Consider the following 16,959-nt stretch of genomic DNA (forward strand, 5'->3'; position numbering starts at 1 on the left):
TTGCAGTTATATCTGAAGGTAATTAAACAATATGAACTTCATTAGCAGAACTCAACATTGTCAAAGCAGACCTCTTTCAACATATCCACGTTGCCAAATATGAAGTAAATTACCCCAGCACCTAATGCATCGAGCACCAAGGTATCTCAAGGGTAACGCTAAAACTGTGTGCAGAACCCATTTTAATACTTCAACTAGGAACAAACTATCCAGCCTGAGATGCAATGATAATTTACAGGATAGTCCTTTCCAAATAATTGCTTTTTTTCCCCCCTACCTCTGAACAAACAGAAACAGAAAAATCGCCGCTAAGGCATGTTTTGTATTATTTACTCTTGCTAATTAACTGTGCAGTGCTCCTTTGGATGCTGGATTGGCTGCATCACAAGCAGCAGCTCCATGGCTTTGCCTGCAGGAAAGTGGTTTTAGAGCATCACACCTTCTGCTGGTGGAGTCACCGTTCCCCAACACTGTGCACTAGGTGTTCTAAGGAAGCAGAAAGAGTTAAAGATGTGTTGAGATGTAAGGTGATAATCTGATTTATCTTGCCTACAGGCTGGCCAGAAAGGAGGAGCAATGCACTATCTCCAAGGAAAAAACAAAGCAACTAGGAAATTATAATGTGTTTCCAAAAAAAAAGGCAAAGAAAATCAGGAGGAAAAGGGCTTTCCACTAAAGCATACTGCTGTGAAGCTCAACACATCCCACATGTCCTGATTTATGAGCATAGCAAACTCCCCACATGCCCCACTCCAGCTGGTGACCTACCGACAGACTACAGGCTTCACTTCCTCGTTCCACTTGGATTTCCAAGTTCCCAAGGTGCAGAATGGCCGCAATTATCCTAAAAATGGTCATCTGATGAGACTCCTTCACTCCTGCGTGAACAATTGATAGCTGATTGTCACACCAGAAAACAAACAGCAATTTTCAGTTTATTTGAAGATGCTCAAGGTGTTTGATTTCCTTCCCAGGCTGCTGGTTTTCAGAATTATGAGACTTCTTCCAATCAACACACCGTAAACACTCTATTTTAACACAGATGGGCTTAACACACACAAAACCAAGGATGCTGTTCCATTATGATCAAACAGGGTCAGAGCTGTAAGAGCTCTGTGGCTTTTACAGAACAAGGGTTTGTTTTGCGTGATCGTAGTCGGCTGACAACTGAAGCACAGAAATTACAACATATTGCCAGTGTCCCACAAACAGAAGAGAAAATTAAAGGCCTGCACATGATGCACAAATGCCTCCACACTGGTGCTACAGCTGGATACAGCAAGGCACCAGGGAGGTGATGCAGAACTCTGTCTCACTGTCCCCAGTGCCTCAAAAAGAGCTACGTGTTGGTGAGTCTTTACTGGGGGTGTAAGATGTTATTGCTTTATATAATTTTTTCTGGCAGGATTTACAGGCATTCCCAGCAGGAGCTTTGCTCAGCAGCAGCCTGCACACGGCCTGCTTGCCGTATCCTGCATTCTTTTTCCATTTCAGCTGGGTTTCTGCGTCTCTTTTGTGTTCAGGGCTGGTGTCCTAATTATCCACCCAAGGTCCAAGACATCACCTGCTGGTTTCTGAATTACCCAGAGCTTCCTTTTCTCTCTCTTGGGACTTTTCTGTTATCAGCACAGTGAGAAAGGTTTCAAGGTTACTAAAAGGAGCAATGTTCTGCTGTGACTTGGAACTCTTAATTGGAGTTAAGCCTGGCTAGGGTGGGGATTTGCAGATAAATCTGACTTCTAGTTACACACAGAAAGGAAAGGCTGAAAAGTGTAGTAGCAGTATCACCAGGCCCCGAACAGAAACAGAGATGAGAAACACTAAAGATAAAATGAGGAAAGGCAGAGCCAGAGGAAGCACGTGAAGAGAAGGAAAACATCATCAAACTGGCAGCAGAGGAATATGCTCTCACAGTTCTTCCCAGGGATCAGCAAGGAGACAGGGGGCCTGCTCAGGGACGTGGAGAAGGGGAACAAAGAGACATGTCAAGGGGATGGGAAGAGAGTTTCCTGAGGATTACAGTCCTGTGGGCAAATCTGGAGCAAACAGAAGCCTTATTTTTTGAGTAGTTAACAGTTAGAAGTCACACAAGCTGCACAAGAAGAGGGTAATGACAAGACCCCACTATCACCCCAAAGAAAAAGAGATTGAGCCTATCTGAACACAAACAGGACAAATTTTTGGGAAACACTTGCAGTTCTGATGCTTGAAATGAGTGCCCACGCTCATTGTTGGCACAGTTGGTCAGGGGATTTCACAGCCAACTGTGAACATCATGAACTCCTCTCACAGCATATGAAATGCATCTGAGAGGCACCGAGACTGAACAGGATTTAAAAACGTGGTTTCAGATAAATATTAATAAACCAGGGAAGCTTTCCCCAGCAAAAATTGTTTTTCCTTTCCAACAGCCACTGCTGCAGGCAGGCTGCACCACTGCTCCACTGCAGCATGCCGTGGATTTTGCAGCTGCCACGCAGACATGGACTCTGCACAGCAGGGATGTACTCAGCTCATTATTTCCAGGAAATCAGCTACTTGGTACAATACTGTGATGGTCCGAGAAGTGACATCACCCTCAGCCCCAGCACAGATTGAACTGCAGAGTAATTGCTCTTTTCCTGCTTGTAAACAAGTGTAAAAAATAGCTGCAGCACAGCTTTGCCTTCAGAATGGTTTATTTAAGTTGCTCTTAAATTCAGTGTCCTTCTCCATTTCACTGCTGCTTTGCAGGCTGCTGTAAGAAACACTTCTGCAGCTCACACTGAAGAACAAAGTAAAGCCAACTAGGTCAACAGGAACATTATAATTCAGGCAAAACACTGAAAACAATTGCAAGAGACTTCTGCTGGGCAGGCTCCAAGCAGAGCAAACCCTTACCAAGCAGGGTGAAGGCATGCCTCGTTTTCTCAAAGTCATCAGCATCATCCACACCACTGATGGACGTGTCACCTCCCTGAGAAATGTAGAAAAAGTCTTCTGCACAGGCTAGGAAAGAAGGAAGAGGAACATACATCACCAAGCAGTACTCATCCCCCGCAGCCACCCCTTGGAACATGGGCAGGGATGCTCCCCAAAGGGCACCTGTCCCCTTCAAAACCCAGTTACTCAGAAATGGATGAAGTAGAACCTTGATAAGTGACTGTAACCACTTCTTGCAGTGATGAAACCTCTTCCCCATTCAAAACAAGCTCAGTCGGGCCAGTGCTATGGTATATTTGGTATTCTAATAACTGCTCCATCACAGGGGTGAAGATTATTTCAGATACTGAGGTTACTGCTTTCAATAATTTTTCATCCTGTTTAACACACCCATGACTGATTGAGATACTTTAACACCTTCCCCACATAAAGCCTTAAACCTTGGGAGCAAAGGGAGTGGAGAATGGCTTGCAGTGCCAGCATTACACCATGTAAACATCTGTGCTTTACCAAAGTTATTTCAGGACAACACCAATAAATCGTGTGGAGACAGAGAGGCATTTCAAATGTAAATACAACAAAAAGAGATCGCAGGGCTTATATCCACATTAAAAAGCTGCACATGCAATCACTCCACCTTAAAACATATTTCCCAAGCATCATGAATGTAAAGAGAAAAAGCCTGCTGTGTGTTCCACATCAGCCTACTGGTAACCTTTAAAACCACTGCAATCTGCAATTTTTGACTCAAATTGCCACCAGAAGCTCCCCATCCCTTCCCTGCCCTCCCGTAGGCTTTTGCATTAGCTGTACTTTCAAGCTGTAAAGAAAACATTTAAGTCTTTTTGACACACAAAGCCCAGGGACACGGAGGTTTTGATAATTCTGCTCATTGATGGAGCATCAGGAATAAGGGGCAGAAAACGTTGATTGGGGTCAGGCAGACTATGTCCATCCTGGTCCCCCAGCACAACAGGAGCTCACCCAGCCCCTGACGGAGCACATCACGTTAACAACTTGCTGTTTCTGCACATCTTGCACCTTGCAAGATGCACCCAGGGCTGGTGGTGGTTAATGGGACCGCGACACCAACTTCCAATTTTAAACATCCACACTGAGATCTGTTTCTACCTCAAGTCATCTCTGGTATAACTGAGATCTGTTTCTGCCTCAAGTCATCTCTGGTATAACTGACTCCAATCTTTACATTTCAATATATGTACAATTATTTTAACAACCAAATAAACCCTTTGATTCACTGCAAACAACTAAAACACATTCCTGCTTTGCAACACTGCTGAGGCATCATAAAATTAGACACCACACCTCAAAAAACACTTGCACTGCACACTGACATTTTAAATAAAATTCTAGTTTCAGATTAAGCCTTTAGGATCACTCTGACTGAGCAACACTGGTTTGCTCTGCTGGGCTCACCTGTGTTTAGAGACTCTCTCTGTTTTCGAGCATTTTGCAACATACAAGAGAGTAATGACAACTCTTTGTTTGTGCAAAGGCCAAAGGAGAAGCAAAAGCTCTTATTTTTTATATGGAAAAATATACATCCTCCTCTAATAAATGGTGGATTTTCACAGCAAGATACCCCTTGTTTTGTATAAGTCCTGGAGAGAAAAGGCTGACACGTAAGGTAAGTACACCTCACACGAGGAAACAAATTTGAGTTTCGACGAGTCATCTTGAAATACAGGCTAGTAAACCTGAGGCAAAGTTGGAAATTAAAAAAAAAAATCACTCAAGAGAAAGAAAAATAAGTGAATTGTGCACATCTGCACTCACAGAACACTGCCCAGCACTAGCTATTCCACAGGTCAAGGCAGAGCCTCCATCGGGCCAACAAGAGCAGCTCATGGTACCCACATCTCTGTCCCCACGGACTGTGTGAGCAGCCCACATCTGCCAGCTACCAAAACATTTTGAAGAGTCATTTTCAAGCTATTGCAAGGTGATAGTGGAGGAAACACCAAGGACACACACCTTCAACTTTGGAAAGAATCACCTCCTTTTCCAGTTTTGCGTTTGACCTGGTGGATACCTGTGCACAAGCACCACTGAAAAGTGCAGCCGGAGAACACCAAATGTGCATTGAGAACACCAAATTTTGATTAAAAATTACCCAAGAAGGCTCCCTTGGGGGCTAGCTGTCCTGGTACCCACTGCCTCCTACACCACCAGCTGTTGCTATTGAATTGAGAAGTTGAGAGCCACAATCACAACAGCACAAAGATGTTTTTGCGTCTTGGATGATACACCAGCAGAGCAGAGACCTCTCAGCCTACACTGTTACCAGTCACCACCAATACAGACGATGCTTTTAGAGAGCTGTGATGAGTAAGACTGGTGTTTCCTCTGATCCACATGTTCCCAGGATGAGAGGGGTGGTTGCACAGCTGGAGCTCTCACACATCGACTCATATCCCACTCTGAGCTGAAAGCATTTGTGTCTGAATTTTAAGATGCCAGCAGACACAGCCATTAGTCAGGATATCTTTGCAAAAATGAAGCACACAATCACATGGCAGCAACTCTTGAAAGTGCTCAAAGTGATGTGCTCTGTGTGGGAAATATGCCTACAGTGACACAAAAAGTCAGAAAGACAAGCCCAAAATTACCCAGAAACTGAAAACTCTCTCTTGGATCTGCCATTCCTCTGCAGCCAGGATGAAAACCTCTGCAAGCTTTTGTGTTGGGATCACAGCCTGCCTTGCTCACTATTTTAAATACTGAAAAAGGCTATTTTAAGCCTTGCTACTTTTTCTAAGCAATAGCAAATATCCAAGATAAAAGAATAACTAAAGTACATCTCTGCACCCCCTGCTGCAAGAGTAAAACCCTCTGAATCAGGTGTTCTACAGAGGTTTTGCCACAAATTCTGGGAAAAGAACTCTAACCCATTTCAGGAGTTAACCATTGAAAAAAATTACAATGAATTCAAAGCACACAACCACTCCTGCCAAGGCTTTGGCCAGATCAACTCCTACTCACACTTGATTTAAAATACACATCTTTAATGCAAGTTTGGTACAATATTAACATGTGATCTCCCTTCATCAGCTGGCATCTACCAGGGCACATAGTTTCACTGCAGCTCTGCTGTAAATTTTTATAAAATCCTAGAATGGTTTGGGATGGAAGGGACCTTAAAGATCATCCTGTTCCAACCACTGCCACAGTCGGGACACTTTCCACTACCCCAGGTTGCTCCAAGCCCCGTCCAGCCTGGCCTTGGACACATCCAGGGATCCAGGGGCAGCCACAGCTTCTCTGGGCAACCTGTGCCAGGGCCTCACCACCCTCATCCCAGGTGCCACATCCCTGGTGATGGCACAAGCAAACCTGTGCACCACCAGGGAGAAGAAGACCTTCAAGCTCATCTCCCTTCACCTCTTCCCACTGAACAGGCACATGTGACCTCACCAACGACCCGAATTTCTAACCTCACCACGTTGTCCTGTTGCCATCAGATCTAGGCAACAGCCACCAGTGCACAGGGAGGTTCCAGTACTTACTGAGTCCAAGATCTTTGAATTCTGGAAGGCTTGAGGAGGCACAGAGCTGATAGAAGATGTGGTAGTTGCGCTCATGCTCTGCCTATGGGGAAAGTTCTGAGTTACCAGAGGCACAAAGAGGTTACAGTGGTGCTCCCACCCTCAGCCTGGTGCCCACTGAGCCCACGGCCACACTGATCCCATTCCCTGGTTCCCATTGTTGACACCCCCTCAGTGCCACCAGGACTTTTTCTTGCCACCAGAGAGAAAGGAGGTGCCAAGGCTTGCCCTGACCAACACACATTGCCCCTCTTGCAAAGAAAACAAATTGCTCTGTATTACCTTCCACATCTTATCCCTCTCTGGGATAACCCAGCTAAATTAGCCAGCGAGCACTGTGGTGCAAACCAACAGTAATATAAAAAAAAAGGTGGCCTATTCTCATGGCTTCCCAAAGTTGTAAATTTTTTAGGATTTTTGTATTTGGTTTTTTTTTTTTTTCTTTTTTTATGTTTAAGGACAAAAGTTTTGCAGGTGCTTCTGAGCACGAACCAAGAAAGCTTGTCCTGCACAAGAAACCCAAGGGATGTGTCACAGCAGAGACATCAGCCTCCTCAGCCCTTCTCCTGCCTCCCCTCCATCTTCAAAACTGAAGACAGTTGCATGCAAGAGTTTGCTAGCTCTTTAAAAGGCTCAGCAAAAACAAAGCAGTTGCCTAGAGAAAGGTTTTCCACCCCTGCCCAGCAGCCACGCCAGCAGCAGTGATCCCTCCTCAAGGCTCCAGCCTCAGGCTCATAGAGGGAACAACTCAAGGCCAACTAATGAGTCTCCTGAGTACAAATTATCCCAGAATGAGGGTCGTCACGCTGGGATCATGAAGAACAATTGCAAAAGATTGAGTCTGAAAGACATGTCTGGGAGCTGTGTCTACCAGGAAAGCGATGGACGAAAGGAAACAACCTCAGGTTGTGCCAAGGAAGATTTAGATTGGATACTAGGAATGATATTTTCATCAAAGGGGTTGTCCAGCCCTGGCACAGCTGCCCAGGGCAGTGCTGGAGTCCCCATCCCTGGAGGGATTTAAAAGCCATGTGGATGTGGCACCTGGGGACATGGGTTAGTGGTGGCCTTGGCAGTGCTGGGGTACAGTTGGACTCAATGATCTTAGGGGTCTTCTCCAACGTAAATGATTCTGTGATTCTACTTTTTGAAGAGATTCTTTTTAATTCACAGAAAAATCCCAGAGTATTGAATTCCCAGAGTACAGCGCCCAAAAGGAACAAAAGAAGGAAAAAACCCTGCAGCTGCTCACCTGAAATACAACCCGAGATTTTTCCAACAGATATGTCCTCATGTTGGCACCAATGATGTGGTATCTTTTATCAAAGCCAATCTCAATGTATTTCCCAAATCGACTGCTGTTGTCATTCCTTGTTGTTCTAGCATTTCCAATGGCCTGCATAAAAGTAAATCAAACATTAATTTTTAATTTAATTTTTGAAATGTTTTAAGCATTTAAATTTGTAATCAGTGTTATATAAACAGTCACAGGGGGATTTAAGGAAAACCCCTTCCCAGACGCAGAAGGCAGAGCAACAATGTGACTTTGGGGAGGACTCTTCACTGAAAATGTGGTGTCTCCAGGATTATTATAGAAGAAAAATGCATATGAACAGAAACAAGTGTCTGTACAGTAACTAAATCACCTACATCCCAACAGCCTCAACACTCCTGTTTTGTTTTACAGGATGCCCCCACCTTTGTCCATAGTCAACACTGGCAGCTTTCCTGGAGGAGTCATAAGCAATGAAGCCCTGCAAGAGGGAGGGAACAAGATGCAGTCCATTTTCAGATGTTCAGGCTCTGGCACATGGATTTGATGACATGACAGAGTCTCTCTGTGCCTCTCCAGAGCTTCAGGTAATGCTGCCACACACTGTGGCAGAAGGGAGAGAATCCAGCCCAAAGTACAAACACCAGGGGTGCAGCACTGCAAACACGGAAATCCATGAAGGAGCAACTTATGGTGATGCAAGAGGGTCAGAGAAAGGCAACATTCCCTTTCATGGATAGAGCAGCTTATTTTTTACCAACATTCCCCTGCCCTGAGATGATGAGCTTCAAGCAAGCACAGAAAAAGTGATGGAAGGGAAGGGAAGGGACACGTACAGGGAAGATCCCTCAGGCCCCTCTAGAAGGCTGCCTGCCTTTCCCAGGCAATCCTTGCCGATCACCTTTACCTGCATGCAGCTCCTGGGGAACACAGCAAGCATATACACTCACTAAGAATCACAGCACTACCTACAGCACCACCCAAAACTTTTGATCACAGGACCTGACGCCTCCAGTTGCACGTGATGGAAATCCCCAGGGACTGTACTCTGTGCGGTACAACCAACAAAGAGACTGTTGCACATGCAAAGCTGCCTGACCCCTCAGCTGCTGCTCCCTTCCATCCAGGGCTGAGGGCTCCGTGGCCTGATGGCCTCATCATCACACCCACAGCAAGCCCTGCCTGCTACCTGCCCTATCCATCCACCCACACAGCTCCTCTTCTAGCTAAGGCACCTTCTTTCCCCCAAGCCCATTTAACTTCAGGTTTTTCTGCAAACCCAGCAGGTTATTTTTATGATTTTCCCTGCATAGGCAATGTTCTCATCAATTTCCAATAAAGACAGGCACGTTGCCTGGCCCCAGCACTTAGAAATTACAGCCAGAACAGAACACAGGCAAGAAAATTAGAGCAATAAAATTCTGGGGTCATATAGAAGAATAGCATGCACTATGAATTTTTTTCCCTGCATTGTTTTAGGTGTCCCCTGGTATTGCAGCTACTTTTCACAGAGGCAGAGGAGATGGGTGAGGAAAGGAGTAAACCAGTATGAAGAAAACTAGTTGCAGAAAAGCATCGTGTCCCCTGCCAGCTGTACACCTGTGTGGCTTTTCTTACTGATCACCTGCACCATCACTTCTTTTAACATTCCAGCTCACACCCCACATCAGGCAGCACAGTGTTAGATCACACGTGCTGCCTCTCAGGCTTGGTTTTTATCCTGGATCAGCCACAACCTCCATGTCTGTGAGAGAGTTTGGCCATCAGGCACCACCTTCAGAGGGAAGCCTTCCTGAAGGTTAAGCCAAGCCTAAGGTTAAGTGCAGGACAGTGCTGTACTCCCTAGTTCCTGCCTTTAAAAAAAAAAAAAATCATGAGTCTGAAGTCCTCAGCTGACTTTGGAAAAGTCCAAATCTTGTCTTTATGCTGACTTGGGTATTTTACAAATGCCTCCAAAATTTTGCACTCTGACTCCAAAATCTGTTTGGAAAATGGGATTTAGGCATTCATCTATTTTCAGCAGTTGGCCACAGTGCAAGGAAAACAAAGCTGCTTTTTCCCTTTCATTTATGTTTATAAAAGGAATTATTTTCCTTCAAAGCAGGGATTTCCCTATAATAGGACTTTTCATTCCCCCATACGATTGATAGCAACAGAAAATTAACAAAAAATAAAACTGTATTAAAGTATCTCAGATTAATCCCTTTCATTTCTATACCACGCCTACACAATTAAAGAAGATTAGGAGGTACCACACAGTGATAAAAGGAGGAGGAAGATGGCAAAATACTAATGGTGCCAGCAGCACTGCTCAGGCTCCCCTCTCTGGAGCCCCATCAAAGCCCAGCTCCTGGAGCTGTGCTGGGGTTACACAGGCTCAGCTTTAAGACCATCAAATACAGGAGCAATCAGTGTGGGTTAAATTAAGACTGTCACTGTATTTCTGCGTTTTCAATCCAGCTCAAGGATGCTGTGACGCCGTAAATCAGGTCTGGCTCACAACCCCCTACGGTTCTCACCGGTTTTGTGACTTCTGCAGTCACACAGTGACCACTGCAAGCAGGGCAAAGGAAATCATGTAGATTTTACCTCCATAATTGGGTTCGATGCGAGGACTTTGGCCTCGATGTTCGTCTTGCTGGCAGAGCCCCCGACGGTGGTGAAGAAGCGCATGGCGTATTTGGCAGAGACCGTCTTCCCAGCGCCCGACTCCCCGCTCACAATGATGGACTGGTTCTTCTCATCCCTGTTGAGGCAGAGGAGTCAAACCTTTGTAAGCCAACACATTTTCTTGTTCACTGCTTGCGCCATGCAACAATCTTTCACCTTCACATGTGGTTGATCCCTCACCTTGCTGCCACCTACGTTACAGACGCTGGATTTTCTCTGGATTTACAGAAGCAACAGTGAATAACACACAACTGTGACACATCTCACCAAAAACACAAAGGACACTGAACATCTCCAGAACACCTCCAGAGGCCTGCAGAGATGATGGGAGATGAATCCCTGCATGAAGCACTGCTGCCTTCTTCACCCCTAAACTGAGTACCCCAGTGCTGGGAAGCCCATTCCTTACATGCCACAATTCCAAACCCCTGCTGCTTGAAATCTGTCTGGAAAACTATTAACAGGCATTGGCTGAATATCAGCTTCTAATACTATACATTTAAGTTTTCCCTCCAATGCCTTCACTCAAGAATTTGAGATTTTTGCCCAATAAAACATGAGCAATTCATTGTGAATCTTGCTCAAGTAGCCTTTAAAACACAGATGCCCAAAAAGCTTCTTCTATGCTCAAAACATGTTAAAAATATTGAAGTTGTAAAATTTAATACCCTGCAATTAGGACACAGAAGAAAAAATTTGATTCCCTAAGCAATTACATGAATATCAATATTTTCACACAGCTCCCAATATCTGGCTAAATCCCTGACAACAATAATACAAAGCATGTCTCTGACATCAGGCCCACAGCAGCTACTCATCTCTAAATCCTGTCAAGCTGTTAAGTCATTGATCTGAAGTGCAGGGGTACTTCTAGGACCAAGGGGTAACAAAAAGAGGATAAATAGTCTAAAACCAATCCAAGGCAGACATCACTAAGTCAAGTTTGTTCAGCCCCTGAAGCTCTGGAGAACAGAAAAGTTTTTTAGAAGGACTAGCCCATTAACAGAAGGATCAAGCAGCCTGACACTCTCCAAGCACAGAACAAGTTTCCTTACAAAAGGATACACGTGTCTCAGCTCCAGGATAAAAATATTCAAGCAAATACACACCAGAACTTTTGATCTGCACATATGAAAATGCTCTGCAGGGGTGGGAAGTGTTATCCTGGCACTGAGGGGCTGATGCAAACCCTTTTCCAGCCATGATGGGAGCAGATGCCACTGTTCCATCCTTGGGCTGCTGCTGGGTAGTGGAAGCAGCTCTTCACCTCCAGGCTTCTGATGTCCTCAGAGCCAGGGCAAACCACCAGGTACCTCCAAGGCAAACCACCAGGTACCTCCAGGGCACAGGACATTGCATGGGGAAGCAGCGGGTGCATCATCTTATGTAGCTTTTGAGCCTTGCACAGAGCACAGACACCCAAATGCCTTCCTCTACTTTCAAAATCAATCCTTTACATCAAAAAACCTTGCACAAGTCATCATAAAACACCCAGCCCTTCCCAGCATGGGTGCACAGCATGGTAGCCACTAGATACATCCCAACAATTAATCAGTTTATTGTGCTTGAGCTGCAAGGCACAGAAAGGGCCAAGACAGTAATAGGAGCTCATTTTCAGAACTACATCCCTCTAGGCAAAGATTTGCTGGCTCCAGGACCAAGTAGCTCTGCTGCAGTGGGATTCACTCTCCAGGGTATTGTCAGGACACTGCAAACCCAGCACCTCTGCTACTTGGCCGTGGATTTTGGGAAGGAGAGAGTTTTCACTGCAGGATTTGCTGTAAGATCCCCAAATACCCAAGCCATTGGGTAATCTGTAAGAATGTAATTGGGTATTTTTTTAAATAAGATCAAATTAATCTTCCCAGACTCTGCCCGGCTTTCATGAATCACAGCTGAAAGCAGGCACAGAAAATCCCATATAAAACTACAACAACCTTGCAGTTCTCTTGACATCAGGAAACACCATAAAAACACATTTCAATTTAAGATACTCAGTTCAAGTTTATACCAGCAGGATATGAGAACAGAGGCTAAATGATTGCCATATACCACTTCTACACTTCCAACCGAAACACATCACACCATTACTGTCCTTCACTGTCAGGCACATACATCTTAATTCCTTCCAGGCTCAAGGTAATTGGTTTGAGAAAAAAACCTCAGCCAAGTCCCACGTAACATTTTAGTGCCAACCACAACTTTGGGACACTTTCAGCAGGAGAAGAATGACAAGATGATTTCCAACTCTATATTTTTCAGAGCATCGATTCGCGAAGTGTATCTTAGTCCACCTCCTGGCCAGTTACACTGTTGTCCTGGGCATGGATCAGCAGGAGGGCAAGAGGAAGCACCAGTTACTCCGGCTATCAGGGAGTTAATGCAGAAACAGAGGCTGGGAGTTGAGCAAAACCTCACCCAGGCACTCAACATCCTGGAGCCAGTGTTCCCGGTGACTCATCCTGGGTGGGAACAGCCTGGTCTTGCTAAGTCACGGTGTCGTGCCCTCCCTGGGTCTTGGCAAAGCCACCACCACTCTCCCACAGCCAGCTGGAAGGATACAGGCATGTGGCTGCCAATGCACCAGTCTCACACCTTTGGCCTTCCACAGGTGTGCAATAAAACTCTTTTTGTGGCATGAGCCATCAGACACATGAACCCAATAGAGCAAAACCAGGGCCAACTCCATGGTGAGAAAGGAAAACTAAGCACCAAACCCAGAAGTACACTGGAAAACGCCCATAGCAGTGGTTCCTGGGACAGCTGATGGCAGTGACTTGGCATGGTTTATCTCTGGTTAAAGTAGATGACAAGTTTCACCTCTGCTTTTGCTATGGCCTGGCGGGGAAATAAGAGATGCTTACTCAGGGTTCGTTACGGGTTTGTAGGTCAGTGAATAGGTAAGCAAGTAAGCCCTTTATTAACAAGGCTTCCCCTTTATGTAGGGGAGGAAAGGAACATTCTGGAACTGGAGGTGAGAACATGACATATAGGGAAAGAGAAGGAGGGAACTCGCCTTAACAGGAAAAACAAGGAGGAGTTACATCTCTATAAGGGATAAAGGGGAAAGGCATAACCTTGTGTGGAACATCTGCACTGTGGCAGCTACACAACCAATCAGAACGTGGGGGTAGAAGGAACAAACAACCAGGGGGGATCTCTATAGTAATACAGGGGTACAAAATAGAAAAGCGTAACAAACACTGTAACCCGCGCGTTCATACAACAGTCCATTGTCTTTGATGAAAGTCCACTATGTTTAAAGGTCATCTTCTTCCTCCATGGATTCTTGTAATGCTTTCTTCCATCTCTGATACTGTTCTTTTTCATGGTCATCAACTCCCACATGGTTTGATCATCTTCAACGAGGTGCCCTGTCAGTCTCTCCTCCCAGGTAACAAGTGAAAGGACAAGAGGAAACAACTTCAAGTTGTGCCAGGGGAGGTTTACAATAGGTATGAGGGAAAATTTCTTCAGGGAAAGGGCTGTCCAGCCCTGGCACAGGCTGCCCAGGGAAGTGGTGGAGTCCCCAACCCTGGAAGCATTAAACAAATATCTGGATATGGCAACTGAGGACATGGTTTAATGGTAGACATGGTGGAGGTACTGGGTTGATGGCTGTACTCAATCTTAGAGGCCTTTTCCAGCCTTAATGATTCCATGATTCTATGATTCATGGACAGCCACTCACTTAGCTCCCTGTTGGCCATCAGTAAGATGCAATGGAAAAAATTCACGTCAGCTACAAAGGAAGTGGCAGACAGAGGTTTTGTCATGGGCTGCAAGGGCGGATGAACAGATTATCCTTCATCAGAGGTGAGGGAGAAGCAGGAGAAAGAGGTGACAACCAAAATCCCTGGAACACTGCAAACGCACAGCTGGTGCGGCCTAGAGCCACACTTGCCTAAAAGTTACTTGAGAATTATTGTTTCTTATCCTTCTCTCCGTGACAGGTACAGCACTGGCAGCACATTTCAAAAAGCATTTCCCTACCACTCTGGTCCTTAATCCTGAAGACCAAAAACTCCACCATTCTTCAGGGAGTGGGTCTCCAGTTGAACGAAGCCAAAATCTCAAAAATCTCAAAATCTCATTACTTGGCATGCAGACAGCACCGCTACAACATAATATTTTGTAACCTACTTTTTTCTGTTTACCATTAAGATTCACATCAAGACTTCTTGATACCAAATCTGGCCTCTCCCATAACTTCCCCCTATCAGCTAATGGATTTCACCTGGATGCAGAAGGCAGAGACCAACCTAGGTGGGAGCCCAGCCAAGGAGCAACCCAGACCCACAGTCCCCATGGGGTCCAGATCCCATCAAAAAATGACTTTAGGTGGCATTCTGAGTGGTTATTCCTCCCTCTGCCTTGTCTCTTTTTAAAAGAACCATCATTCTCCAAAAGACACTGAACACAGTGATAAAACCATGGTCAACACCATTTGCTGCTATTATAGCCACTCTGACAGGTCACATTTTCCCAGAGTTTCTCATTAGTTTGCCCTAATGGCTGATGTGCTGCAACGTGAAATGGCCCAGGTGGGCTCTCCATGGCACAAAAAACTTCCGGATTATATTAATAACATAAAATAAAAAGAAAGATGCTTTTTAGCAGGCCACTCCATCTCCTTCATTTGCATTAATGTGTCTCTTCTGTTGGTTTTTTTTTTTGTTGGATATAATGCATGTTCAGACATTTCTTTTCCAGCTTCAGGAATAAAAGCCTTCAGGAAGAAAAGGCTACAGAGACTTTCCCTTCTTCAGTGTAAAAGTTAACCAACTGCTGGTGCCAGCAGGGAAAAATCGATGAACCTCACGGAGCAGTTGGTAGCAAACAGGATGCTCAGAGAGAAGAAATGGTTAAAACCAGGCAGGGGGTGTTTGTATCCAGCATGGAATAAAACATACTGAAATGCTTGGCCACCTTGCAGGCACAGTGTGCAACACAGCTGCTTGAAATACAGTCAATTTTAGCAGCACCAGCACAGAAGAAAATTATTATGGGAAAAAAGCCTGAATAAAGTGAAATGTTAAGGGTGAATACCATCTCTGCTGCAGCATGGCAGTACTGTCACATCTCCTGCTACTCAGGGGGCTACTCAGGGATTGCCTTTGGGATTAGGCTTCAACGATGGCCAAAGATGCTGTTCCCACCACACACCACAGCTGCAGCTCAAAACTATGTATGAGGCACTTAAAGATGCAACTCCACGGCGACCTTCACCCCCACAGGTCTCCAGTACCTTCATTTTTTCACTTACAGCAGCCTTACAAGGTGATTCAAAGCCTGGAAAACTAACACCAGGATCTGCGCAAAAGCCTCCATCCATCAGACATGCAAACAAAACCACCAGGGAGCAGTATTCCAAGCAGAACAAAATCCAGAATTGTTTCTTCAAAGCACGAGGCAACAGCACCTTCAAAGGTGCTATGGAGGTGAGTAACACAGTCAATTTTGCAGACATTTGTCATCTTAGGAGCAAAACACATCAAGACTCTAACCCACACACAGAGTAAGAGATGGGTGAGGGGCGCAGCCCAGCAAAACTAAGTAGAGAGTCACTGGTGTTTTTACAATACATGAAAAATTTCGTGGAACCACAGAATTGCCAGGGCTGGGAGTAACCTTTAAAGGTCACAGGCCTTCCACTATCCCAGGTTGCTCCAAGGCCTGTCCAGCCTGGCCTTGGACATTTCCAGGGATGATTTCTGTAGTGGGAGCAAAACCAATCGCACTAAAAACACAGCTTTTCCAGGAGGGAAAAATATCTGATGCAAACAGCAGAGCCAGACCCTGTGAACAATTGTCAGGGGTCACTCCAGCTTTAATCCCAGATCTGACACTAATTCTCCACGTCGTGAAACGAGTCAGTAAGTCTCTCCACCATGGAAATCATATTTAACCTACTTCTTTCAGGATGCTGGGAGGATTAGTGTTCATAAAGCAATCTGAAGATTAAAAATCCTTTAAGTACTGCAGTTTGAATTGAGCCTGACCATAACAAGAACACCCGTAAAGCCCAGACACACAACAGGCTCTAATACACTTCTCTACTGACAGTGCTGCACAGGCTAAAGATGAGCATAAATACTGCATTGTGTTGTTAGTGATATAAAAAAATGCAATAATTTAATTACCACTAGACTGCATCCCTCAAGTGCATTCCTCACTGCATCCCAACAGTGATGAAAAACCGAGATGGTCTAACTTTGCCTTCAAATTAATAAAGAAAAGTTGCACACTCTGAAGGTAAAACTTGGAGCGTTGCAGTGTTGTAACACAGAGAAAAGCCATCTCTGAAATTTCCAAGCCAGGAATTGTTCCCATTTCAGAAGGATAACTGGAATTTGGAGCAATTGTTCCCATTTCAGTAGGATAACTGGAATTTGGAGCAGCATCACTGTCAAGAGTGGCAGCAACTTGTTTTACTTGTTTGCTTTAATCTGGGTTTTTAGAGTACCACGCGTGGTACTGTCAGTCAAAGCAAATAAAAACCCACAACTTTGGGGTAGTTAGACTTTT

The 16,959-nt window shown here is 45.0% G+C and overlaps 1 protein-coding gene across 5 annotated transcripts in view; it reads right to left on the bottom strand.

The window, feature by feature from the left end:
* The window catches only part of MYO5B (myosin VB), a 146,163-nt gene that overhangs the window by 86,187 nt on the left and 43,017 nt on the right, over positions 1-16,959 (bottom strand). For all 5 annotated transcript variants that reach the window (XR_003529766.1, XM_027656049.1, XM_027656047.1 and 2 more), the window contains exons 5-9: positions 10,351-10,507; positions 7,741-7,884; positions 6,450-6,531; positions 2,881-2,988; positions 769-878 (exon numbers count right to left, since the gene is read on the bottom strand). Coding sequence is in view for 4 of the 5 variants with exons in the window: in XM_027656049.1 (XP_027511850.1) it covers positions 769-878; positions 2,881-2,988; positions 6,450-6,531; positions 7,741-7,884; positions 10,351-10,507 (601 nt within the window). In the remaining variant the exon portion in view is untranslated. The remainder of the gene's footprint in view (positions 1-768; positions 879-2,880; positions 2,989-6,449; positions 6,532-7,740; positions 7,885-10,350; positions 10,508-16,959) is intronic.

The sequence above is a fragment of the Corapipo altera genome, unplaced genomic scaffold, assembly GCF_003945725.1.
Source record: "Corapipo altera isolate COAL_440 unplaced genomic scaffold, ASM394572v1 61553, whole genome shotgun sequence".
NCBI lineage: Eukaryota > Metazoa > Chordata > Aves > Passeriformes > Pipridae > Corapipo > Corapipo altera.